The 26,969-nt window shown below is 40.2% G+C and overlaps 1 protein-coding gene across 1 annotated transcript in view; it reads left to right on the plus strand.

Annotated features, from left to right (window-relative positions):
- MRPS5 (mitochondrial ribosomal protein S5) overlaps positions 1-26,969 on the plus strand; it is a 404,252-nt gene that overhangs the window by 348,176 nt on the left and 29,107 nt on the right. Inside the window, exons 4-5 of the mRNA XM_053712599.1 lie at positions 3,888-3,934; positions 10,917-10,974. Of these exons, the coding sequence (XP_053568574.1) occupies positions 3,888-3,934; positions 10,917-10,974 (105 nt within the window). The remainder of the gene's footprint in view (positions 1-3,887; positions 3,935-10,916; positions 10,975-26,969) is intronic.

The raw sequence follows: 26,969 nt of genomic DNA on the forward strand, positions 1-26,969 counted from the left end.
TCTGTTTTTGGTCTACCTGTGTTGTCCCTCCCTAGTCATCTGTGTCCTCTAGCTTGGATTTGGTTCCCAATAGTAAATGATCAACGTCATCGACTCACCATATCTTAAGAAATAAAACAAAACTTTCCGGATATTGTGAGTCCACGACTCCCCCACCCCGTCCCCTTTATTTTCAGACAGTTTTTTTTTTTTTTTGTCTAAACCTCAGGCACCTCTACACCTTTGTGTTACTCCTTTTTTATCCATTTCCATTCGGTCAAATGACTGGGGTTTGTGGGAAGGGGAGTGATACAGCTTGTCTGTGGTGCTCTTTGCCTCCTCCTGCTGGCCAGGAGTGATATTCCCAACAGCAAATGATGACGTTGTGAACTCACCATATCCGGAAATAAATACATTTATCAGGTAAGCATAAATTTTGTTTCTTTCTAATGACACGGTGACAGATCATCATTAATTACTGTTGTGAATATCACTCCTGGCCAGCAGGAGGAGGAAAAGAGCACCACAGCAAAACTGTTAAATATCACTTCCCTACCCACAATCCCCAGTCATTCGCTTTGCCTCTAGTGCAAGGAGGTGGTGAAGTAACTAGGTGTCTGTTAAAAGATTTCTTCTATCAAGATTTTTTTTGTTTTGAAGTCAGGACAGGATTGCTCTGCTTTCCATCACTTTTGGGTATAGCAGTACTCCACGTTAGTCTCTTCAGTAGGGCTGTGGTAGCTTTAAAGCAGTTAGGAACTTGTAAAGTGTGCTTTGCTGCATTTTCCTAACATGTTGCTGCCCTGGTATGAAAAGCCTGAGTAAGTTTACTCTGTCTTTCTTTTTTCTGCAGGCCTATGTGAGGAGCAGTTTCCTCTCACGCTGGGTAGGCTGTCCCCCTGCCAGACGGCTAGATACAGGTAAGTGGCTCAGTCTTTTTTGGGACACATATATATCCTGGGGTAGGATATTTCAGGCAGGTTGCAGGCACTGGTGACCAGGAGACCCCAGTGGCAGAATTTTTTTTCACTTTCTGCGATGAGAATTTTTTAAGTGAAAATTTTTCTGCAGGTTATTTTTAAATAAAATTCAATTTTAAATTAGGCAGTTACACTAAAGCACCAGTTCAATTGCAATGTGTTGGTTAACTAAAGAATAAAAACATTTTTAACGTTGTATAATATAGTGCAGTAGTTGAAAATTGCATTGCAAATTAGCTGCAGATAAACTAAATTATAAAATGTCTCTTGAATAAATTTGTTTCTTTTTCTCTTGGTCTAACATAGAAATGTAGTAATAAAAAGGTGCAATGCTCATAAGAATGTCTTACATTCAGAACAAACAGCTTTGCAGACTGGGAAAGGCTAGGGGAGTATTTGAAAAAAGCCAGTTAATAATCAATGCACTGCTGCTTTACTGTGCTACTGCATATTTGTCTGTTAACTTCAAACAGCACTTTTCTCTTGATGCACTGGGAAACTTAAACAGTGCAGCCAGAACACAGCTCTGTTTGAAGAGTATAGCTGCAAAGTTAAAGCACTAAGTTTAACAGTTCCTGCATGGGTTGTGTTCTTTCTGCAGACATGCTGCATTGTCTGCGATGACATCTCAGATCACTGTATGTTCTGCCTTGGGGCAGGAGACTAGGGGTAATACTTTTATTGAGTATTCCCTGTTTATGGTTTTGGCTCATAGGGGTTAATACATCTCACTAGTGTTTGGGATGATGAGTGCAGTGTTTCTCAGGTTTTTTTTCCTGAGCCCCTGTATATTTGTTTTAAGGGTACTTAATCCTACTATGAATTGCTAGAATACTATCCTTAGAAGGAGCGCGCTCTTTAATGTTGAGCAGCGCAGTGTTGGGCTTCCTTCAGATTATCATTGTGTGTAATGTTTTAAATGGCACTTTCTTTACTTTTTAGCTGCCAAAGCAATGAGGCGTGTGATAATTATAGCTGCGCTCTGCATCTCTGTCCACTCGTGAAATTAGTCAGTTGAGTTCCGCCTCCTTCCTTGTTTTGGCAGAGAATTGCCATTTTAGGCTCTCCTTCTGAGCCGGTGTTGGCCACACCCCCTTGTCTCCTTAAGTTCGGAGCATGGGGTTGATAGTGAGATTTCTATGTCAACATAAGAACTGTTATCGCAGCTGTTGTTACGTGTAATTAGTGTTTGTTTAGCTGCCGTTCAGGCACTATGCTAGATTACGTTTTTTATTCTTCAGTTTTTTATCGTCTTATATTCACACAGTCAGGAAGCTCTATCTTGTGTTTTATTATTAACTTTATCTGTTATTTATATTTTAATTTAACCTCCAGCCTATAGTGCTCCAGCCTATATGGGGTTAAATCTGCTGTGCTCTTCCAGCCTATGTGGGCTGTTTGTTGGGCATTTTTTATTTCAACCAAATTATGTTCCTATGTATTTAGGATGTCTTGATTTACAACATTCAGCTGTCATTCATACTTTTCCTGACAGTTATGGTATAATTTCAGGACAGGGGTGTCACTGTGGTTTCTGTGGCAAATATTTAATATATTTTATATTTATAATATTTATATGTTAACCTCTGAACCTAATGTATCCTTGGATGATGCTGTTCAGTACAGCTTCTCCTTTGCGTCCCAAGTTTCTCTGGTGTCACATCCAGTGCCTTGTGGTTCCTCTCAATCTCGTATTTCAGGCAGATGAGGCAGTTCTTCATACCATGTTTGGTTCCTTTCGGACAGAGTTTTTAATCAGTAACTTTTGTTCCTTCTCCGGTCCTAATCCTTCTTCTCCTAAAGAGCGTCTTTTGCACATCTTAATTGTTGTGCGGGGCCTTAGATTTTATCTACAGACCACGAAGGACTTTGTCAGTCTTCTGTATTTGTTTGTTTTTCTGGATAGACATAGTGGCCAGAAAGATTCCTCTCTTCTCTTATCCTCTAGTTCAGAAGTGTTATTCTTAGACATTCCGCTCTTTGGGCCTCCAAGTAAGGCTTCTGTAGAATGGATCGTAAAGAGGGCGTCTTGGCCTTCTTTGCTCTTTTTTTCTAAGATTTATAAGTTTGATACTTTTACCTCGGCTGTGGTTCGTTTGGTTGAAAGGGTCTTCTAGCAGTGTTACCTTATGTTTAGGTTCCTGTCTTGTCCCTCCCGTATCATCTGTGTCCTCTGGCTTGGGTATTGATTCCAAACAGTAATTAATGATGATCCGTGGACTCACCGTGTCATTAGAAAGAATACAAAATGTATGCTTACCTAATAAATTTCTTTCTTTCTTGACACGGTGAGTCCACGGCCCTCCCTGTTTTTTTCAAGACAGGTTTTTTGTATATAAACTTCAGGCACCTCTGCACCTTATGTCATTTACTTTCTCTCCTTTCCCTTGGTCGAATGACACTGGATTGTGGGTAGGGAAGTGATATTTAACAGCTTTGCTGTGGTGCTCTTTGCCTCCTCCTGCTGGCCAGGAGTGATATTCCCAACAGTAATTAATGATGATCCGTGGACTCGCTGTGTCAAGAAAGAAATACATTTATCAGGTAAGCACAAATTTTGTTTTTTCCCTTCTTCTGTCCCAATACAATTTGCTTTATATCTGTATTGTGTATATTTACCATTAATCATAAGTTAAATCTTTATAGGCTCAGAACTGGTTTATACCATGCAACAAAAATGTGTTTCTCAGGATTCTTATTAAAGGACGTTACAACTTATCACTTTTATGTGTTGCCTCTTGTTTTCACATATAATTTCAAGAGTTAAGATATATGAATAAAATGTAGTGTTATTCCCTCCTCCGTTGTAAATTTGGCAAAATGTTCAAAATCTTTAAAAAAAATTGCAATATTTTCTTTTTTTTTCTCTCTCTGTGCACTTTTGTAACGCTTTGCATTTATTAAGTTTTATTTACATATTTGTTTCAGGTTTTGCACTGGGGAAAGCCACTGACAGAATGGTAGCACTTAGGAAAGTAAGTAATATTTGTTTGCCTGTTTTGTTTGCAGCAGTGGCAGATATTGCACTGACATTGTGTTGCAGAGATTTTCCAAATTATATTTAATATTGCAGTAATATTAATATTATGTAATAACAATGTAATAATTAAATAGTATAGTCACTTACTTTCTTTTGTTTTCTATGTAAGCTGCCTTAAAGAGTAGCTGTGTATGTATGTGTGTATGTAATATATATGTGTGTATGTAATATATATGTATGCGTGTGTGTGTGTGTGTGTATATATGTATATATATATATGTGTGTATATATATATATATATATATATATATATATATACACACACACTATCAAGAAATGTCTTTGTATTCTCTATATTGTACTATAGAGTAATTGATTTTGCTGTTTGGATGTTGTGATGCTTATTCTGTGCAGCTATTTCACTAAAATATGAAATAGTATTTGACAGCTCAGAAGAATGCACCATTAAATAACATACTGGACTGTTCAATGTTAAACTCTCTTTTTTAGGTTTGCTTGTACACATTAGATTGCATGAACACATTGGGATTGGGAACCCTCCAAAACTAAAAATGATGTTGAAAATTGGTTACAGCCAAAAATGCTGCATTATTATTTATAAAAGAAAATATAATTTCTTCTGTTAAGTGTGATCAGTCCACGGGTCATCATTACTTGTGGGATATTAACTGCTCCCCTACAGGAAGTGCAAGAGGATTCACCCAGCAGAGTTGCTATATAGCTCCTCCCCTCTACGTCACCTCCAGTCATTCTCTTGCACCCAACGACTAGATAGGATGTGTGAGAGGATTATGGTGATATATTTAGTTTTTATATCTTCAATCAAAAGTTTGTTATTTTATAATAGCACCGGAGTGTGTTATTCCTTCTCTGGTAGAATTTGAAGAAGAATCTACCTGAGTTTTTCTATGATTTTAGCCGGAGTAGTTAAGATCATATTGCTGTTTCTCGGCCATCTGAGGAGTGAGGTAAACTTCAGATCAGGGGACAGCAGGCATATTAATCTGCAAAGAGGTATGTAGCAGTTTATTATTTTCTGACATGGAATTGATGAGAAAATCCTGCCATACCGTTATAATGTAAACTCAGCCTTGAATGCAGTAGATGTAGCTGATATCAGGCTGTCATGTATGTATATTTTACACTTCAGTTTTCTGGGAAATGGTACTTCTCTGGCTTTTAAACTGTATACATAGACTTAACCTATTTTGCAGGGACTTGCAATAGGTTTTAAATGACAATTAATTATTGAGGTAAAATGTTTTTTTGCTGGCATGTAAAAACGTTTTTTTCTCTGAGGTACTTTGTGAAAAAATGTTTTGGGCACTTTTTTTCCACTTGGCAATAGTTTTGATTTAAATTAGAGCAGTTCACTGATCCCTCTCACTGTTATGTGTGTGGGGGAGGGGCCATTTTGGTGCTTTCACTATGCATCAGAAAAACTCAGTCAGAGGTTCATTTTCTTCCTGCATGATCCGGTTCATCTCTACAGAGTTCAGGGATCTCAAGAGTCTTTTTTGAGGGAAGTAATCATACAGCAGAGCTGTGCTGATTGTAATTGACTGTGATATAAAAAACGTTTATTTGTGTATTTTTTTTCTGCTGCCTGGGTTAGTTATCATTTGCTGAGGGGAACAATCCTTTGCTAAAACTGTATATTCTGACAAAGATTGATGCTATAACTTAATTATTTTATCTGTTATAATATTTTTCTGTGCTTCTTAAAGGCACAGTTCGTTTTCATATTATTTGTAAATTACTTTGAAAAGTATTTCCAAGTTGCTGTTTATTTGCTAGTGTGTTAAACATGTCTGATTCAGAGGAAGATATCTGTGCTATATGTGTTAATGCCAAAGTGGAGCCCAATAGAAATTTATGTACTAAATGTATTGATGCTACTTTAAAAAATAGTCAATCTGTACAAATTGAACATATTTCACCAAACAACGAGGGGAGAGTTATGCCGACTAACTCGCCTCACGTGTCAGTACCTGCATCTCCCGCTCAGGAGGTGCGTGATATTGTAGCGCCGAGTGCATCTGGGCGGCCATTACAAATCACATTACAAGATATGGCTACTGTTATGACTGAAGTTTTGGCTAAACTACCAGAACTAAGAGGTAAACGTGATCACTCTGGGATGAGAACAGAGTGCGCTGATAATGCAAGGGCCATGTCTGATACTGCGTCACAGTTTGCAGAACATGAAGACGGAGAGCTTCATTCTGTGGGTGACGGTTCTGATCCAAATAAACTGGACTCAGACATTTCAAATTTTAAATTTAAGCTTGAGAACCTCCGTGTGTTACTAGGGGAGGTATTAGCGGCTCTGAATGATTGTAACACAGTTGCAATCCCAGAAAAAATGTGTAGGTTGGATAAATATTTTGCGGTACCGACGAGTACTGACGTTTTTCCTATACCTAAGAGACTTACTGACATTGTTACTAAGGAGTGGGATAGACCCGGTGTGCCTTTCTCACCCCCTCCTATATTCAGAAAAATGTTTCCAATAGACGCCGCCACACGGGACTTATGGCAAATGGTCCCTAAGGTGGAGGGAGCAGTTTCTACTTTAGCTAAGCGTACCACTATCCCAGTGGAGGATAGCTGTGCTTTTTCAGATCCAATGGATAAAAAATTAGAGGGTTACCTTAAGAAAATGTTTGTTCAACAAGGGTTTATATTGCAACCTCTTGCATGTATTGCGCCTGTCACGGCTGCAGCAGCATTTTGGTTTGAGTCTCTGGAAGAGACACTTCAATCATCCACACTAGATGACATCACACACAAACTTAAATTCCTTAAGTTAGCTAATTCATTTATTTCAGATGCCGTAGTACATTTAACTAAACTTGCGGCTAAAAATTCAGGATTCGCCATTCAGGCACGCAGAGTTCTGTGGCTAAAATCCTGGTCAGCTGATGTTACGTCTAAATCTAAATTGCTTAATATTCCTTTCAAAGGGCAGACCTTACTCGGGCCCGGCTTGAAAGAGATTATTGATGACATTACAGGAGGTAAAGGTCATGCCCTGCCTCAGGACAAGGCCAAAGCCAAGGCTAGACAGTCCAATTTTCGTTCCTTTCGTAATTTCAAAGCAGGAGCAGCATCAACTTCCTCTGCACCAAAACAGGAAGGAGCTGTTGCTCGCTACAGACAAGGCTGGAAACCTAACCAGTCCTGGAACAGGGGCAAACAGGCCAGAAAACCTGCTGCTGCCCCTAAGACAGCATGAATTGAGGGCCCCCGATCCGGGACCGGATCTAGTGGGGGGCAGACTTTCCCTCTTCGCCCAGGCTTGGGCAAGAGATTTTCAGGATCCCTGGGCGTTAGAGATCATATCTCAGGGATACCTTCTGGACTTCAAATCCTCTCCCCCAAGAGGGAGATTTCATCTGTCAAGGTTGTCAACAAACCTAACAAAGAAGGAAGCGTTTCTACGCTGCGTACAAGATCTTTTATTAATGGGAGTGATCCATCCAGTTCCGCGGTTGGAACAAGGACAAGGGTTTTACTCAAATCTGTTTGTAGTTCCCAAAAAAGAGGGAACCTTCAGGCCAATCTTGGATTTAAAGATCCTAAACAAATTCCTAAGAGTTCCATCGTTCAAGATGGAAACTATTCGAACAATTTTGCCCATGATCCAAGAGGGTCAGTACTTGACCACAGTGGATTTAAAGGATGCTTACCTTCACATACCGATTCACAGAAGTCATTACCGGTATCTAAGGTTTGCCTTTTTAGACAGGCATTACCAGTTTGTAGCTCTTCCATTCGGACTGGCTACGGCTCCAAGAATCTTCACAAAGGTTCTGGGCACTCTTCTGGCGGTACTAAGACCGCGAGGAATTTCAGTAGCTCCGTACTTAGACGACATACTGATACAAGCTTCAAGCTTTCAAACTGCCAAATCTCATACAGAGATAGTACTGGCATTTCTAAGGTCGCATGGATGGAAAGTGAACGAAGAGAAAAGTTCTCTCTTTCCACTCACAAGAGTTCCCTTCCTGGGGACTCTGATAGATTCTGTAGAAATGAAGATTTACCTGACAGAGGACAGGTTAACAAAACTTCAAAGTGCATGCCGTGTCCTTCATTCCATTCAAGAGACCAGAAATTCTCTTCTATGGTGGCTTTATCGGCCACATCTGTCCAGGGGAATGCCATTCAGCAGGCCAGACTGGTCAATTGTAACAACAGACGCCAGCCTACTAGGTTGGGGCGCTGTCTGGAATTCTCTGAAGGCTCAGGGACTATGGAATCAGGAGGAGAGTCTTCTTCCAATAAACATTCTGGAATTGAGAGCAGTCCTCAATGCTCTTCTGGCTTGGCCCCAGTTAGCAACTCGGGGGTTCATCAGGTTCCAGTCGGACAACATCACGACTGTAGCTTATATCAACCATCAGGGAGGGACAAGAAGCTCCCTAGCAATGATGGAAGTATCGAAGATAATTCGCTGGGCAGAGTCTCACTCTTGCCACCTGTCTGCAATCCACATCCCGGGAGTGGAGAACTGGGAGGCGGATTTCTTAAGTCGTCAGACTTTTCATCCGGGGGAGTGGGAACTTCATCCAGAGGTCTTTGCCCAAATACTTCGACGTTGGGGCAAACCAGAGATAGATCTCATGGCGTCTCGACAGAACGCCAAGCTTCCGCGCTACGGGTCCAGATCCAGGGATCCGGGAGCGGTCCTGATAGATGCCTTGACAGCACCATGGACCTTCAGGATGGCTCATGTGTTTCCACCTTTCCCGATGCTTCCTCGATTGATTGCCAGAATCAAACAGGAGAAAGCATCAGTGATTCTAATAGCGCCTGCATGGCCACGCAGGACTTGGTATACAGATCTGGTGGACATGTCATTCTGTCCACCTTGGTCGTTACCTCTGAAACAGGACCTTCTGATTCAGGGTCCTTTCAAACATCAAAATCTAACTTCTCTGAAGCTGACTGCTTGGAAATTGAACGCTTGATCTTATCAAAGCGTGGTTTTTCTGAGTCAGTTATTGATACCTTAATACAGGCTAGGAAGCCTGTTACCAGAAAGATTTACCATAAAATATGGCGTAAATACCTATATTGGTGCGAATCCAAAGGTTACTCTTGGAGTAAGGTTAGGATTCCTAGGATATTGTCTTTTCTACAAGAAGGTTTAGAAAAGGGGTTATCCGCTAGTTCCTTAAAGGGACAGATCTCAGCTCTGTCCATTCTGTTACACAAGCGTCTGTCAGAAGTTCCAGACGTTCAGGCTTTTTGTCAGGCTTTGGCCAGGATTAAACCTGTGTTTAAAGCTGTGGCTCCACCATGGAGTTTAAACCTTGTTCTTAACGTTTTACAGGGTGTTCCGTTTGAACCCCTTCATTCCATTGATATAAAGTTGTTATCTTGGAAAGTTCTATTTTTAATGGCTATTTCCTCGGCTCGAAGAGTCTCTGAGTTATCAGCCTTACATTGTGATTCTCCTTATTTGATTTTTCACTCGGATAAGGTAGTTCTGCGTACTAAGCCTGGGTTCTTACCTAAGGTAGTCACTAACAGGAATATCAATCAGGAGATTGTTGTTCCATCCTTGTGCCCAAATCCTTCTTCGAGGAAGGAACGTCTTTTGCACAATCTGGATGTAGTTCGTGCCCTTAAATTTTATTTACAGGCAACTAAAGATTTTCGACAAACGTCTTCCCTGTTTGTCGTTTACTCTGGTCAGAGGAGAGGTCAAAAAGCTTCTGCTACCTCTCTCTCTTTTTGGCTTCGTAGCATAATTCGTTTAGCTTATGAGACTGCTGGACAGCAGCCTCCTGAAAGAATTACAGCTCATTCCACTAGAGCTGTTGCTTCCACTTGGGCCTTTAAGAATGAGGCCTCTGTTGAACAGATTTGCAAGGCTGCAACTTGGTCTTCGCTTCATACTTTTTCCAAATTTTACAAATTTGACACTTTTGCTTCCTCGGAGGCTATTTTTGGGAGAAAGGTTCTTCAGGCAGTGGTTCCTTCTGTATAAAGAGCCTGCCTATCCCTCCCGTCATCCGTGTACTTTTGCTTTGGTATTGGTATCCCACAAGTAATGATGACCCGTGGACTGATCAAACTTAACAGAAGAAAACATAATTTATGCTTACCTGATAAATTCCTTTCTTCTGTAGTGTGATCAGTCCACGGCCCGCCCTGTTTTTTAAGGCAGGTAAATATTTTTTAAATTATACTCCAGTCACCACTACACCCTTGGCTTCTCCTTTCTCGTTGGTCCTTGGTCGAATGACTGGAGGTGACGTAGAGGGGAGGAGCTATATAGCAACTCTGCTGGGTGAATCCTCTTGCACTTCCTGTAGGGGAGCAGTTAATATCCCACAAGTAATGATGACCCGTGGACTGATCACACTACAGAAGAAAGGAATTTATCAGGTAAGCATAAATTATGTTTTATACTTACCTAATAAATGTATTTCTGTCATGCTGGTGAGAGTCTACAAGCCCCTGCCCAATTTTTTTTCTATTTTGATTTTTTGTATTTTTCTAGTGGCAGTTTGAGTAGCTTGGCTATACGTCAGACTAGTTTCCAGTAATGTGGGAGGGGTTTTAAGGACTCTGGGAGTTTTAGGATCTTTGCCTCCTCCTAGTGGCGAGGAGTATAATTCCTAGGAGTAAAGGATAGTGGACTCTCACCAACATGAAAGAAATTAATTTATCAGGTAAACATAAATTATATATTTTTTCTTTTTTTCTTACATTCTGCAGTGTAAAGGTTATTGTATAATTCTTATATTAAAAGACAGACTGGGGAGTTATCCGTAAGAGAGAAGGCTGTTCAGTATTATATAACAACTTTGCTTTTTTCTTTTTTAAAATATGACTATAGGTAGTTAGCAATATTGTAATGATTGTCCTAAGGACTTTTACTGATATTTGCTCATATGATTGATTTTTTTTGTAATTTACATGTTGTTCTTTTTTCTTAGGCAAAGAATAGAGCAATACACTATCTGCACTATATAGAGAGATATAATGATCATACGAGTAAGTAAATATAAATACAAAGACTAATATATTAAGTAAAAAATGTGTTGTTATGACACCTTTAACTTTGATACCATGTGATTTTCTGTATACAGATAGATACAAGTGCTTAAAGGGACACTGAACCCAAATTTTTTCTTTCACGATTCAGATAGAGCATGCAATTTTAAACAACTTTCTAATTTACTCCTATTATCAATTTTTCTTCGTTCTCTTGCTTTCTTTATTTGAAAAAGAAGGCATCTAAGCTTTTTTTTGGTTCAGACTATGGAAAGCACTTGTTTATTGGTAGGTGAATTTACCCACCAAACAGCAAGAACAACACAGTGTGTTCACCAAAAATGGGCCGGCATCTAAACTTAAATTCTTGCATTTCAAATAAAGATACCAAGAGAATGAAAATGTGATAATAGGAGTAAATAGGAAAGTTGCTTAAAATTAAATGCTCTATCTGAATCACGATAGAAAAAAAATTGTGTTCAGTGTCCCTTTAACAATATATTTCTGATTTTACTTCGTATAGTAAAAATAAATCTTTAACAGTATTTTGCTGTGATCCCAAATAAAACTGGTATTTTTTTTTAATTTGCCATAATTTAGTACAAGAATGTTAGAATGTTTATAAGCATTTTATGCTAGAGATGTGCATTCGTTTTCAGACGAATACACATTTTTTCTGTTTCTTTTTAAAGACACGATGAGTCCACGGATTTCATCCTTACTTGTGGGATATTCACCTCCTGGTCAGCAGGAGGAGGCAAAGAGCACCACAGCAGAGCTGCTATATATAGCTCATCCCTTCCCTCCCACTCCAGTCATTCTCTTTGCCTACGTTAGTGATAGGAAGAGGTAAAGTGAGGTGTTAGATTAGATTCTTCAATCAAAAGTTTATTATTTTTAAAGTAGTGCCAGAGAGTGCTGCTTTGTTCTAAGGTGTAGCCTAGACCTGATCAGTCTCTACAGTAGAGCATTTGGTGGCTTTAAAGCAATAGGAACTGGTGGGACATAATTCTCACTGCGCCTCCTATACATTTATGCTGCCCTTCTCCTGACAGCCTAAGCATAATTAACTCAGGCTTATGATTTTCCACAGGGCTATGGAAGGGAGAGTACCTCCTAAACCTGCTGAGCTACCCTGCTGTCGGGCAGATGTTAAAAGGTAAATGCCAACTTTTTATGCTGGGTCTGGGAACCTCAGAGGAAGTGGGGCACTTGATGAGATTGATCTCTTGTATTAGGACGTTATCCTCCTAGACTTATATAGGGGAGGGGATCCTACGACAGCACAGTGTTTTTGGCAGGCACTGGGGCTTAAGAGAATTTATGTGGCGTTTCTCAGGACATCAATTGGGATGTTATTATAGAGTTTCACAAAGAAGTGTTTTGGGCCACTATTGTGGGAGCTAGAGCTACCTGACATGCGGTAGCATACTCGGCTTAAATTTTTTACATTTGGCTTAGTTATTATATCTCCCGGTGTCCGATCTATAAGATCTTAATGGCGACCGGGAGATTAAGTACTGTGATGCAGACGATGGGCGGAATTGTGTTCCCGCCGTTTTTGGGCTCCTTCCTCCATCTCAGGGCACAGTCAATCAGAGTGCCGGGAGATGGAGTGCTGTCACGCCCACGAGGGGTGGAGCTATGTTGAGCCTTTGTTGGTTGCGCTCTCCACCTCCATTACGATACCGGAGGGCAGAGCTTTTAACACAACTATGAAACGCTCAGTATTAGACCTAAGTAAATCATTTATTCATGAAAATGTCAAACGTTTTATTAAGTTACTGATTGTTATGGTTATAACTTGGACACATGGGCACCTCAGCACAATTGCTGAGGTTCAGTAGGTCCTGAAAATGTTTGCTTACTGATTTATTTCAATCCTGCACGCATAATAATATATAATATCCTTGCAAATTTCATATGGAATTGTTGCACAAGACATTGCTTCTTTAATGTACATAGCGATGGAGGTGGAAAGCAATGTTAACATTCTAATTGGATTGTTTCTGCACAACAGAAATAAGAAGTTTCTTTTAAAATTTAAAGAGACAGTAACTTTTTTGTGTTCATTTTTATTAAAAAATTACACTCTTTTTTTCTAAACCTTCTCCTTTTAAGGCATTTGCTATTTGGGAGTATGTTGACAATGGTCACTTTATGTCACATTCCTACAGTGTCCACAACATATTAGGGCCCACATGCAGTGCCCTGCGCTTCCTCTCATACTCTGTCCGGAGTTTTTTTCCTGCATCTCATGCATTCTATGTTTTTCCCAAGTGGAAGCTAATATTACTAGAGGAATTATTTTCGATTTTAGCTACCATGGATGACTCCAACTATACCGGTGTAATTTATTCTAGTACGTCCAGTAGTTATAGGAATGGAAAAGACTGCATTTCCTTTATTTAAATAGATGTTTTCCCATAACCATCTCAGCTAAGGAGGCTGGGTAGACATTTCCTAGGGTTAAAGGAGTAGTTTTTAGCTTTGCTAAGTGAACTACTATTTCCTTAGAGGGTAGTTAGACGAAGATTAGGAGGGGATGTACTCCAGGGCTTACAATGATATCCAGCTGTGTGCTTTATTACCGTCACTAAGGTGACGGCATTTTAGTTTGATGAGTTGTCTGAGGTTTTTAAGTCAGAAACTCCTCTGGATAAAATCCAGGACAGGATAAAGGCTTTCAAATTGGCTAATTCCTTTATTTCAAATTCCTTCTCTCAAGTTATCAAGATGGGAGTATAGGTTTCAGTTTTCTCTGTTACAGCTCACAGAGTTTTGATGTTTAGAGCCTTGTTCTACGGATGTATGGCCTAAACCTTTAACGATTCATTACAAGGGGTAGACCTTGTTGGAACCTGGCTTGACGGAAATAATATCCTTTAAAATTTTAAAGAATTTCTACACAAAAAAAAAAAATCCCCCGATCCGGGATTGGATCTTGTAGGGGGGCAGAATCCCTAGGCAATAGGAAATAGTGTTCCAGGAATTCAAATTGGAGTTCAATATTTTTCATCCCTGAGGCAGGTTTCTGTTTTCAAGATTATCTGCAGATTAGACAAAGAGGAGAGGCATTCTTACACTGCGTAAGAGACATCTCAGACCTTGGGATGATTATTCCAGTTCCAATACAGGTTCTGGGTCGGGGGTCTTTTATACCAATTGGTTTATGGTTTCCAAAAAAAGAGGAAATCTTCAGACCACTTTTTAGATCCCAGAGTCTAAACAGTTTTTTTTTAATGTACCGTCCTTCAAAATGGCAACTATTCGTTCCATTCTTTCCTTGATTGATCCAAGAGGGTCAATTTATACAACAGTGGATTTAAATGACGTATATTTTCATGTGCCATTCACAGGTTGGACATACGCTTCCAGTTTGTGGCTCTTCTTTCGGTCTTGCCTCAGCTCTCAATATTTTCACAAGGGCTCTGGGAGCGCTGTTTGATACGGGACATTGCAGTGGAGTCCTATCTGGATGACATTCTAGTCCAGGCGCCATCCTTACAGCTAGCAGGATTTTACACGGAATTGGTGTTATCCTTCCCATGGTCTTACGAGTGGAAGGAATATTTGGAAGGGAATTCCTTAGTCTCATGCATAAGGGAAACTTCTTGGGATAAATTATAGATTCCATATCAATGAAGATTTTTCTGACAGTATGTCAGGAAATCAGATTTTTTCAAAACTTGTTTAGTCATTTAGACCATTCTTCGGCCCTTAATGGTTCAGTGCATGGAGGTAATCGGGCTGATGGTAGACATCATCCCGTTTGTTCGATTCTATCTCAGACCTCTGCAGTTAAACATGTTCAGGCAACGGATCGGAGATTATTCAGATTTGTCTCATTGAATTCTACTAGGAGCAGGAGACAAGGGATTCTATTCTGGATCATCTCTCCCAGGGAACCTGCTTTCGCAGGCCATCTTGGGTGTTTGTATAGACGCCAGCCTTCTTGGGTGGGGAGCAGTCTGGGGCTCCCTAAGGGCTGAGGGAGTTTGGGCTCAGCCAGAGTTTTTTCTTCCTATAAACATTCTGGAACTGAGAGTGATCTTCAATGCTCTTCGGGCCTGGCCTCAGTTGGCCTCGACCCAGTTCATCAGTTTTCAGACGAACAACATATCGACAGTGGCTTACATCAATCATCAAGGAGGAACAAGGAGTTCCTTAGCTATGACCGAGGTAGCCAAGATAATCCAGTGTGCCGAGGCCCACTCTTGCCATCTGTCAGCGATCCATATTCCAGGGGTGGTCAATTGGGAGGCAGACTTTCTGAGCAGATAGACTTTTCATCCGGGAGAGTGGGAACTCCATCCGGAAGTGTTTTCCAACCTGATTCTCAAATGGGGTTGGTCGGAGTTGGATCTTATGGCATCTCGTCAGAATGCCAAGCTCCCAAGATACGGGTCGAGGTCCAGGGATCCCCAGGCGGAACTGATAGATGCTCTGGCGGTTCCTTGGTCCTTCAATCTTGCATACCTATTTTACTCCGTTTGCGCTTCTTCCTCAAGTCATTGCCAGAATCAAACAGGAGAGGGCATCAGTGTTCCACATTGCTCCTGCGTGGCCTCGCAGGATTTGGTATGCCGATCTGGTCAACATGTCATCCCTACCACCTTGGAGACTTCCATTGAGGAAGGACCTGCTCATTCAAGGGTCTTTCCTTCCCCAAATCTAGTTTCTCTGAAGCTGACTGCTTGGTGATTGAACGCTTAATCCTATCCAAGCGGGGGTTTTCTGATTCGGTCATAGAGACTATGATCCAGGCTCGTAAACCTATGACTAGGAGAATTTACCATAAGATATGGCGTAAATATCTTTATTGGTGTGAATCCAAAAGCTACTCATGAAGTAGAGTTAGGATTCCCAGAATTGTATCTTTTCTCCAAGAAGGATTGGAGAAGGGTTTATCGGCAAGTTTCCTAAAGGGTCAAATCTCTGCCTTATCTATTTTTTCCACAAACGTCTGGCGGATGTCCCAGACGTTCAATCCTTTTGTCAGGCTTTGGTTTGAATCAGGCCTGTGTTTAGACCAATTACTCCTCCATGGAGTCTGAAGTTAGTTCTCAAAGTTCTTCAAGGGGTTCTATTTGAGCCTATGCATTCCTTAGATATTAAGTTGTTATCTTGGAAAGTTTTATTCTTGTTGCCATTTCTTCAGCTCGAAGAGTGTCTGAACTTTTGGCGTTACAATTCAATTCTCCTTACCTTATTTTTCATTCAGATAAGGTAGTTTTACATATTAACCTAGCGTTCCTTCCTAAGGTTGTCTCCAGCAGGAACATTATTCAAGAGATTGTTGTTCCTTCCCTGTGCCCTAATCCTTCTTCTCAAAAGGAAAGTGTTTTACACAATTTGGACGTGGTCCGTGCTTTGAAATTTTATTTACAAACGACTAAGGACTTTCGTCAGTCATCTTTTTTGTTTATCATTTTCTCTGGGAACGTAAGGGTCAGAAAGCTATGGCTACCTCTCTTTCTTTTTGGCTAAAGAGTATCATCCGTTTTGCATATGAGACTGCTGGACAGCAGCCTCCTGAAAGAGTTACGGCTCATTCCACTAGGGCTGTTGCTTCCTCATGGGCATTCAAAAATGAAGCTTCTGTAGAACAGATTTGCAAGGCTGCAACTTGGTCCTCCTTTCACATTTTTTCTAAATTTTACAAATTCGATACTTTTGTCTCGGCTGAGGCTGTTTTTGGGAGAAAGGTTCTTCAAGCATTGGTGCCTTCCGTTTAGGTTACCTGTCTTGTCCCTCCCTTATCATCCGTGTACTCTAGCTTTGGTATTGTATCCCACAAGTAAGGATGAAATACGTGGAATCATTGTGTCTTTAAAAAGAAAAGAAAATTTATGCTTACCTGATAAATTTGTTTCTTTTTAGACACGATGAGTCCACGGCTCGCCCTGTTCTTTGAGACAGGTTATTAATTTTTGTAAATTTCAGACACCTTTGCACCTAGGCTTTTCCTTTCTCTTCCTAAACTTCGGTCGAATGACTGGAGTGGGAGGTAAGGGAGGAGCTATATATAGCAGCTCTGCTTTGGTGCTCTTTGCCTCCTCCTGCTGAACAGGAGGTGAATATCCCACAAGTAAGGATGAAATCCGTGGACTCATCGTGTCTAAAAAGAAACAAATTTATCAGGTAAGCATACATTTTCTTTTTCGTTTATGAATATCGAAATGAATGCATCTGCAAAATTTAAAGAAAAGGGGGAAAAAATGACAGAAAGAAATACCTTAACACGCTCTGGAGAGCGCTCTAACCCGATCCTCTTCTTGCCCGGTCCCTGGCAGCACTAACAGAAGGCTTAGTGTGCTCAGCACTAACATTAGTGCAGGTCCTGCGAGATGAACGGCTAAGCTTCCTTTTATGCGGCCAGGGCTCTGGCAAGAAGAGGATTAGGTTAGCGCACTCTCCAGAGAGCGTTAGGGTAAGTATGTAGCTACAGGTGAACTTTTCGCCTGTAACTTTAAAACATTTACACTTGTTTTACGAAAATCCAATTTCCGTTTTGTTTTAAATTAAACAAAAACCGTATAGTGCAGGCTACGAATATTTGAGGAAACAAAATATTCTTCCCTAGACATCTCTATTACATGCATCCTCAAAGTTCAGCATGTGTGCACAAATATATCATGAAGACAAACTTCACATACAAGTATATTCCATCTAACTTAAGTGTGGGCTGTGAGAAGTAATACACATTTTTTATTCAGAGCCCATTTCTCCTATATATCTCCGGTAAGTGCTTAACACTGCTTTTAATATCACTCTGCTGCCAAGAAAACTATTGACTTCGGATCACACAGCTAGCCTTTTTTCTTGCAGTTTATTCCCAGTCGCTGGCAGCTGTTCTGAGTACTGCCATTAGTAGTGGCAAGAACAGCCCTACATACCAAGTTCCTAAGCAGGTAGTTTTGCTTCTGAGGATTCAGCTTTATCTTAGGGTTTATATGCCTGTTCATATATTTCAGCTCACCTAGAAGTTGGTCCTGTAATAAAAATACTCTTTTTGCCACTTGAATACATTTAAATATAATTTAATCGTACTCACTGTTCTCCCCAGGACATATTTAATGGGCTGATTTTACTGAACGCCTGGCTAAAATTTAAGCCAATAATAAACTAAAATCAGCTAATATTTTTTTTTTTCTATGTTTGTTGCACTCATGAAAGTAGTCCATTAATTTGTACTTCGCATAGCTCAAGTAACATTCATAAATAACAGAAAAAATTCTAATATTGCAAAGTATTCCACTGCCCCACCTAGATACTTCTATATTATGAAAACATATACAATAGGTAATTTATTTATTACAGATTAATTTGGTTATGACAAATGCTAACTAAAACCAAGGCTGTTAGTGATAGTAACGTAAGTATATAGGAATGTCTTGCATTTATTTTGGGATTCATGCCTTAAAGGGATAGGAACATAAAAATTAAACTTGCATGACTCAGATAGAACATATCATTTTAAGATACGTTTAAATTCACTTCTATTTTCAAAAGTGCTTCATTCTCTTGGTATCCCTTGTTGAAAAATGATACGCACATATCCTATACTAGTGGTTGCTAGCTGCTGATTGGTGCCTGCACACATTTGAAAAACAAATTCCAAATTAGCTTTATTTCTATGTTGAAATTACAACATTTTCAACTATCTTATTAAGGTAAATTTAACAATAATCCTTTGATAATAATTAGAAAAAAAAAGTGTGATTTTTTTTTTTTTGTGCAAACTTGTACCACAATTGTCTATATAGTCATTATATGGCCCATAATTACAAAATTATCACTAAATAATGATTCTAATCCATTTTATGTACATTTGAGAGAGCTATTCATTATATAAACTGCCCCTTAAAGGGATAGTAAAGTCCAAATTAAACTTTCATGATTCAGATAGGGCATGTCATTTTAAATAACTTTCTAATTTACTTTTATCATCAAATTTGTTTTGTTCTCTTGATATTCTTAGTTGAAAGCTAAACCTAGGTAGGCTCATATGCTAATTTCTAAGCCTTTGAAGGCCGCCTCTTATCTGAATACATTTGACAATTATTTGTTAGTTCATGTGTTTTATATAAATAACATTATGCTCACGCATGTTGAGTTATTTAAGAGTCAGCACTAATTGCCTGAAATTCAAGTCTATCAAAAGATCTGCGTTAAGGAGGCAGTCAGCAGAAGCTAAGATACAAGATAATTACAGAGGTAAAAATTATATTTCTATAACAGTGTTGGTTATGCCAAACGGTGGAATGGTAAATAAAGGGCGTATCTATCTTTTTAAACAATAACATTTTTGGTGTTTACTATCCCTTTAATATAATTTGTTTGTCCTTATTTATTACAGAAGCTTCAACCTTATTACTAACTGCTATGTATAGTGTCCAATGTATCTATTGCAAAGTGCAATTATTATTTTTTAATGTATGATATATTTGAAAATAAATCACATTTTTAAATGTTATAAGCGTTGCTGTCACATTTTGTACCAGCACTGTAGTAGAGTCAGCTTGAGAACTCAGAGGCCCTTAGGAAATGTATATACACCGTTGGCTTGGTGTTCTGCAATCTGTGCTTACTCTTCTGTGGGTTGTTTTCCAAGATGGGATTGTATTTTGTTTGATACACCATGTGGCTTCCCCTTGTGTTTCTTTGGAAAGATTGATGTGTAAAATCTTAAAGGGATATTGAACCAAAATTTCTCTTGTTAAGTGTATCCAGTTCACGGATCATCCATTACTTGTGGGATATTCTCCTTCCCAACAGGAAGTTGCAAGAGGATCACCCACAGCAGAGCTGCTATATAGCTCCTCCCCTCACTGCCATACCCAGTCATTCTCTTGCAACTCTCAACTAAGATGGAGATCGTAAGAGGACTATGGTGTTTTATACTTAGTTTATTTCTTCAATCAAAAGTTTGTTATTTTTAAATGGTACTGGAGTGTACTGTTTATCTCAGGCAGTATTTAGAAGAAGAATCTGCCTGCGTTTTCTATGATCTTAGCAGAAGTAACTAAGATCCTTTGCTGTTCTCACATATTCTGAGGAGTGAGGTAACTTCAGAGGGGGAATAGCGTGCAGGTTTTCCTGTAATAAGGTATGTGCAGTTAAAATATTTTTCTAGGGATGGAATTTGCTAGAAAATGCTGCTGATACCGAAGTAATGTAAGTAAAGCCTTAAATGCAGTGATAGCGACTGGTATCAGGCTTATTAATAGAGATACATACTCTTATAAAAGTGTATTTTAAAACGTTTGCTGGCATGTTTAATCGTTTTTTACATATGTTTGGTGATAAAACTTATTGGGGCCTAGTTTTTTCCACATGGCTGGCTTGAATTTTGCCTAGAAACAGTTCCCTGAGGCTTCCCACTGTTGTAATATGAGTGGGAGGGGCCTATTTTAGCGTTTTTTTGCACAGCAAAAATTACAGACACAGACATCCAGCTTCTTCCTGCATGATCCAGGACTTCTCTGAAGGGCTCAAAAGGCTTCAAAAGTCGTATTGAGGGAGGTAAAAAGCCACAGTAGAGCTGTGGCAGTTGTTGTGACTGTTTAAAAAACGTTTTTGTCATTTGTTATTCCGTTTTTGGTATTAAGGGGTTAATCATCCATTTGCAAGTGGATGCAATGCTCTGCTAACTTATTACATACACTGTAAAAATTTTGTTAGTGTAACTGCATTTTTTCACTGTTATTTCAAAATTTGGGAAAATTTGTATTTCTTAAAGGCGAAGTAACGTTTTTTATATTGCTTGTAAACTTGTTTTAAAGTGTTTTCCAAGCTTGCTAGTCTCATTGCTAGTCTGTTTAAACATGTCTGACACAGAGGAACCTACTTGTTCATTATGTTTGAAAGCCATGGTGGAGCCCCATAGGAGAATGTGTACTAAATGTATTGATTTCACCTTAAACAATAAAGATCAGTCTTTATCTATAAAAGAATTATCACCAGAGGGTTCTGTCGAGGGGGAAGTTATGCCGACTAACTCTCCCCACGTGTCAGACCCTTCGCCTCCCGCTCAGGGGAAGCACGCTAATATGGCGCCAATTACATCAGGGACACCCATAGCGATTACCTTGCAGGACATGGCTGCAATCATGAATAATACCCTGTCAGAGGTATTATCTAGATTGCCTGAATTAAGAGGCAAGCGCGATAGCTCTGGGGTTAGGAGAGATACAGAGCGCACAAATGCTGTTAGAGCCATTTCTGATACTGCGTCACAATATGCAGAACATGAGGACGGAGAGCTTCAGTCTGTGGGTGACATCTCTGACTCGGGGAAACCTGATTCAGAGATTTCTAATTTTAAATTTAAGCTTGAGAACCTCCGTGTATTGCTTGGGGAGGTATTAGCTGCTCTGAATGACTGTAACACAGTTGCAATTCAAGAGAAATTGTGTAGGCTGGATAGATACTATGCGGTGCCGGTGTGTACTGACGTTTTTCCTATACCTAAAAGGCTTACAGAAATTATTAGCAAGGAGTGGGATAGACCCGGTGTATCCTTTTCCCCACCTCCTATATTTAGAAAAATGTTTCCAATAGACGCCACTACACGGGAATTATGGCAGACAGTCCCTAAGGTGGAGGGAGCAGTTTCTACTTTAGCAAAGCGTACCACTATCCCGGTTGAGGACAGTTGTGCTTTTTCAGATCCAATGGATAAAAAATTGGAGGGTTACCTTAAGAAAATGTTTATTCAACAAGGTTTTATTTTACAGCCCCTTGCATGCATTGCTCCTGTCACTGCTGCGGCGGCATTCTGGTTTGAGGCCCTGGAAGAGACCATCCAGACAGCTCCATTGAATGAAATTATTGACAAGCTTAGAACGCTTAAGCTAGCTAACTCATTTGTTTCTGATGCCATTGTTCATTTGACTAAACTAACGGCTAAGAATTCCGGATTCGCCATCCAGGCGCGTAGGGCGCTATGGCTTAAATCCTGGTCAGCTGACGTGACTTCAAAGTCTAAATTACTCAACATTCCTTTCAAGGGGCAGACCTTATTCGGGCCTGGCTTGAAGGAAATTATTGCTGACATTACTGGAGGCAAGGGTCATACCCTTCCTCAGGACAGGGCCAAATCAAAGGCCAAACAGTCTAATTTTCGTGCCTTTCGAAATTTCAAGGCAGGAGCAGCATCAACTTCCTCCGCTTCAAAACAAGAGGGAACTGTTGCTCATTTCAGACAGGCCTGGAAACCTAACCAGTCCTGGAACAAGGGCAAGCAGGCCAGAAAGCCTGCTGCTGCCCCCAAGACAGCGTGAAGGAACGGCCCCCTATCCGGAAACGGATCTAGTGGGGGGCAGACTTTCTCTCTTCGCCCAGGCGTGGGCAAGAGATGTTCAGGATCCCTGGGCGTTGGAGATCATATCTCAGGGATATCTTCAGAACTTCAAAGCTTCTCCTCCACAAGGGAGATTTTATCTTTCAAGGTTATCAGCAAACCAGATAAAGAAAGAGGCATTCCTAAGCTGTGTGCAAGACCTCCTAGTAATGGGAGTGATCCATCCAGTTCCGCGGACGGAACAGGGACAGGGATTTTATTCAAATCTGTTTGTGGTTCCCAAGAAAGAGGGAACCTTCAGACCAATCTTGGATCTAAAGATCTTAAACAAATTCCTCAGAGTTCCATCATTCAAAATGGAAACTATTCGGACCATCCTTCCCATGATCCAAGAGGGTCAGTACATGACCACAGTGGACTTAAAGGATGCCTACCTTCACATACCGATTCACAAAGATCATCATCGGTTCCTAAGGTTTGCCTTTCTAGACAGGCATTACCAATTTGTAGCTCTTCCCTTCGGGTTGGCCACTGTCCCGAGAATTTTTACAAAGGTTCTGGGCTCACTTCTGGCGGTTCTAAGACCGCGAGGCATAGCGGTGACTCCGTGTCTAGACGACATCCTGATACAGGCGTCAAGCTTTCATCTCATACAGAGGTAGTTCTGGCATTTCTGAGGTCGCATGGGTGGAAAGTGAACGTGGAAAAGAGTTCTCTATCACCACTCACAAGAGTCTCCTTCCTAGGGACTATAGATTCTGTAGAGATGAAAATTTACCTGACTGAGTCCAGGTTATCAAAACTTCTAAATGCTTGCCGTGTCCTTCATTCCATTCCACGCCCGTCAGTGGCTCAGTGCATGGAAGTAATCGGCTTAATGGTAGCGGCAATGGACATAGTGCCATTTGCGCGCCTGCATCTCAGACCGCTGCAGTTATGCATGCTAAGTCAGTGGAATGGGGATTACTCAGATTTGTCCCCTCTACTAAATCTGGATCAAGAGACCAGAGATTCTCTTCTCTGGTGGCTTTCTCGGGTCCATCTGTCCAAGGGTATGACCTTTCGCAGGCCAGATTGGACGATTGTAACAACAGATGCCAGCCTTCTAGGTTGGGGCGCAGTCTGGAACTCCCTGAAGGCTCAGGGATCGTGGACTCAGGAGGAGAAACTCCTCCCAATAAATATTCTGGAGTTAAGAGCAATATTCAATGCTCTTCTAGCTTGGCCTCAGTTAGCAACACTGAGGTTCATCAGATTTCAGTCGGACAACATCACGACTTTGGCTTACATCAACCATCAAGGGGAAACCAGGAGTTCCCTAGCGATGTTAGAAGTCTCAAAGATAATTCGCTGGGCAGAGTCTCACTCTTGCCACCTGTCAGCGATCCACATCCCAGGCGTAGAGAACTGGGAGGCGGATTTTCTAAGTCGTCAGACTTTTCATCCGGGGGAGTGGGAACTCCATCCGGAGGTGTTTGCTCAACTGGTCCATCGTTGGGGCAAACCAGAATTGGATCTCATGGCGTCTCGCCAGAACACCAAGCTTCCTTGTTACGGATCCAGGTCCAGGGACCCGGGAGCAACGCTGATAGATGCTCTAGCAGCTCCTTGGTTCTTCAACCTGGCCTATGTGTTTCCACCGTTTCCTCTGCTCCCTCGACTGATTGCCAAAATCAAACAGGAGAGAGCATCTGTGATTCTGATAGCGCCTGCGTGGCCACGCAGGACCTGGTATGCAGACCTAGTGGACATGTCATCTCTTCCACCATGGACTCTGCCTCTGAGGCAGGACCTTCTAATACAAGGTCCTTTCAATCATCCAAATCTAATTTCTCTGAGACTGCATGGAGATTGAACGCTTGATTCTATCAAGGCGTGGCTTCTCCGAGTCAGTCATTGATACCTTAATACAGGCTCGGAAGCCTGTCACCAGGAAAATCTACCATAAGATATGGCGTAAATATCTTTATTGGTGTGAATCCAAGAGTTACTCATGGAGTAAGGTTAGGATTCCTAGGATATTGTCCTTTCTCCAAGAGGGTTTGGACAAAGGCTTATCAGCTAGTTCTTTAAAAGGACAGATCTCTGCTCTGTCTATTCTTTTGCACTAGCGTCTGGCAGAAGTTCCAGACGTCCAGGCATTTTGTCAGGCTTTGGTTAGGATTAAGCCTGTGTTTAAAACTGTTGCTCCCCCATGGAGCTTAAACTTGGTTCTTAAAGTTCTTCAGGGAGTTCCGTTTGAACCCCTTCATTCCATTGATATTAAACTTTTATCTTGGAAAGTTCTGTTTTTGATGGCTATTTCCTCGGCTCGAAGAGTCTCTGAGTTATCTGCCTTACATTGTGATTCTCCTTATCTGATTTTTCATTCAGACAAGGTAGTTCTGTGTACCAAACCTGGGTTTTTACCTAAGGTGGTTTCTAACAGGAATATCAATCAAGAGATTGTTGTTCCATCATTGTGTCTTAATCCTTCTTCAAAGAAGGAACGTCTTTTGCATAATCTGGACGTAGTCCGTGCCTTGAAGTTTTACTTACAGGCCACTAAAGATTTTCGTCAAACATCTGCCCTGTTTGTCGTTTACTCTGGACAGAGGAGAGGTCAAAAAGCTTCGGCAACCTCTCTCTCCTTTTGGCTTCGGAGCATAATACGCTTAGTCTATGAGACTGCTGGACAGCAGCCCCCTGAAAGGATTACAGCTCATTCTATTAGAGCTGTGGCTTCCACCTGGGCCTTTAAAAATGAGGCCTCTGTTGAACAGATTTGCAAGGCTGCGACTTGGTCTTCGCTTCACACCTTTTCAAAATTTTACAAATTTGACACTTTTGCTTCTTCGGAGGCTGTTTTTGGGAGAAAGGTTCTACAGGCAGTGGTTCCTTCCGTTTAAGTTCCTGCCTTGTCCCTCCCATCATCCATTTACATCCACAAGTAATGGATGATCCGTGGACTGGATACACTTAACAAGAGAAAACATAATTTATGCTTACCTGATAAATTTATTTCTCTTGTAGTGTATCCAGTCCACGGCCCGCCCTGTCCTTTTAAGGCAGGTCTAAATTTTAATTAAACTACAGTCACCACTGCACCCTATGGTTTCTCCTTTCTCGTCTTGTTTCGGTCGAATGACTGGATATGGCAGTGAGGGGAGGAGCTATATAGCAGCTCTGCTGTGGGTGATCCTCTTGCAACTTCCTGTTGGGAAGGAAAATATCCCACAAGTAATGGATGATCCGTGGACTGGATACACTACAAGAAATAAATTTATCAGGTAAGCATAAATTATGTTTTTTTCTTTCATGATTAAAATAGAGCATGCAATTTTAAGCAACTTTATAATTTACTCCTTTTATCAATTTGTCTTCGTTCTCTTGCTATCTTTATTTGAAAAATAAGGCATCTAAGCTATTTTTTTGGTTCAGACCCTGGGCAGCACTTGTTTATTGGTGGGTGAATTTATCCACCAATCAGCAAGAACAACCCAGGTTGTTCACCAAAAATGGGCCAGCATCTAAACTTACATTCTTGGTTTTCAAATAAAGATACAAAGAGAATGAAGAAAATGTGATAATAGGAGTAAATTAGAAAGTTGCTTAAAATTGCCTGCTCTATCTGAATCTGGAAAGAAAACATGTGGGTTCAGTGTCCCTTTAAGCCAGTGTCTTTGGTGGAGTAGCCTACAATTCTCTGGCTGGTTTAATCCTGATCAATAGTGATGACACAATTCTTATCATTTTTTTCTTTTGGACATATTTTCTTGACACCACTGCAAACACCACTGCCTTAATCTGTTCAAGATACATGCACACTAGGTATTCTGTCATGGAAAGGTGCATGAGAAAGAGTTACATCAGAATTTTTTTAAGATTGCACATTAATTTTGCTGTATATGTGTCGGAAACTAATGTTTCAATTCATTAAAGGGACATGAAACCCAAAAATGTTTCTTTCATGATTCAGATAGAGAATACAATTTTAAACAACTTTCCAATTTACTTCTATTATTTAAATTACTTCCTTCTCTTGTTATCCTTTGCTGAAATGTCAGGAAAGCTCAGGAGCAGCAGAGAACCTAGGTTCTAGCTGTTGATTGGTGGCTGCATATATATCGATTGTGATTGGCTCACCCATGTGTTCAGTTAGAATCCATTAGTGCATTGCTGCTCCTTCAACAAATTATACCAAGAGAATGAAACATGAGATAATAGAAGTAAATTAGAAAGTTGTTTAAAATTATATTCGCTATCTGAATCATGAAAGAAAAAATGTGGGTTTCATGTCCCTTTAATAGTCATGATTTGGAACTTATAAATGTCTTTACATGTTGTCCATATGTACTTTTTGGACCTTGTGTGCAGTAAAATAAAGGTCCAGTTTTAAAGATTTTAGAAGCTGGAATGTGTTTAAATATTTATGATCTGATAGAAGTTGTGGTTTTTTTTGTTCTATGTTAATAAGTTAATCTTGAATGTGCAAAAAAATCTAAAATATAAGTGCCATGGGATTATGATTAAAAAGTAAATTTTACTAATACAAGTGTTCAAAAACATTAATTAAAAAATTAATTTTACTAACACATCAAGTAACAAACTAGTCACAAATACATTAATAGTAGATATGTGCACATTAAAACAGAAATAGATCAAATCTACTAACCGCTTGATACAGTCTAATACCAACTTGATACAA

Source organism: Bombina bombina, chromosome 4 (assembly GCF_027579735.1).
Source record: "Bombina bombina isolate aBomBom1 chromosome 4, aBomBom1.pri, whole genome shotgun sequence".
NCBI classification, from domain to species: Eukaryota; Metazoa; Chordata; class Amphibia; order Anura; family Bombinatoridae; genus Bombina; species Bombina bombina.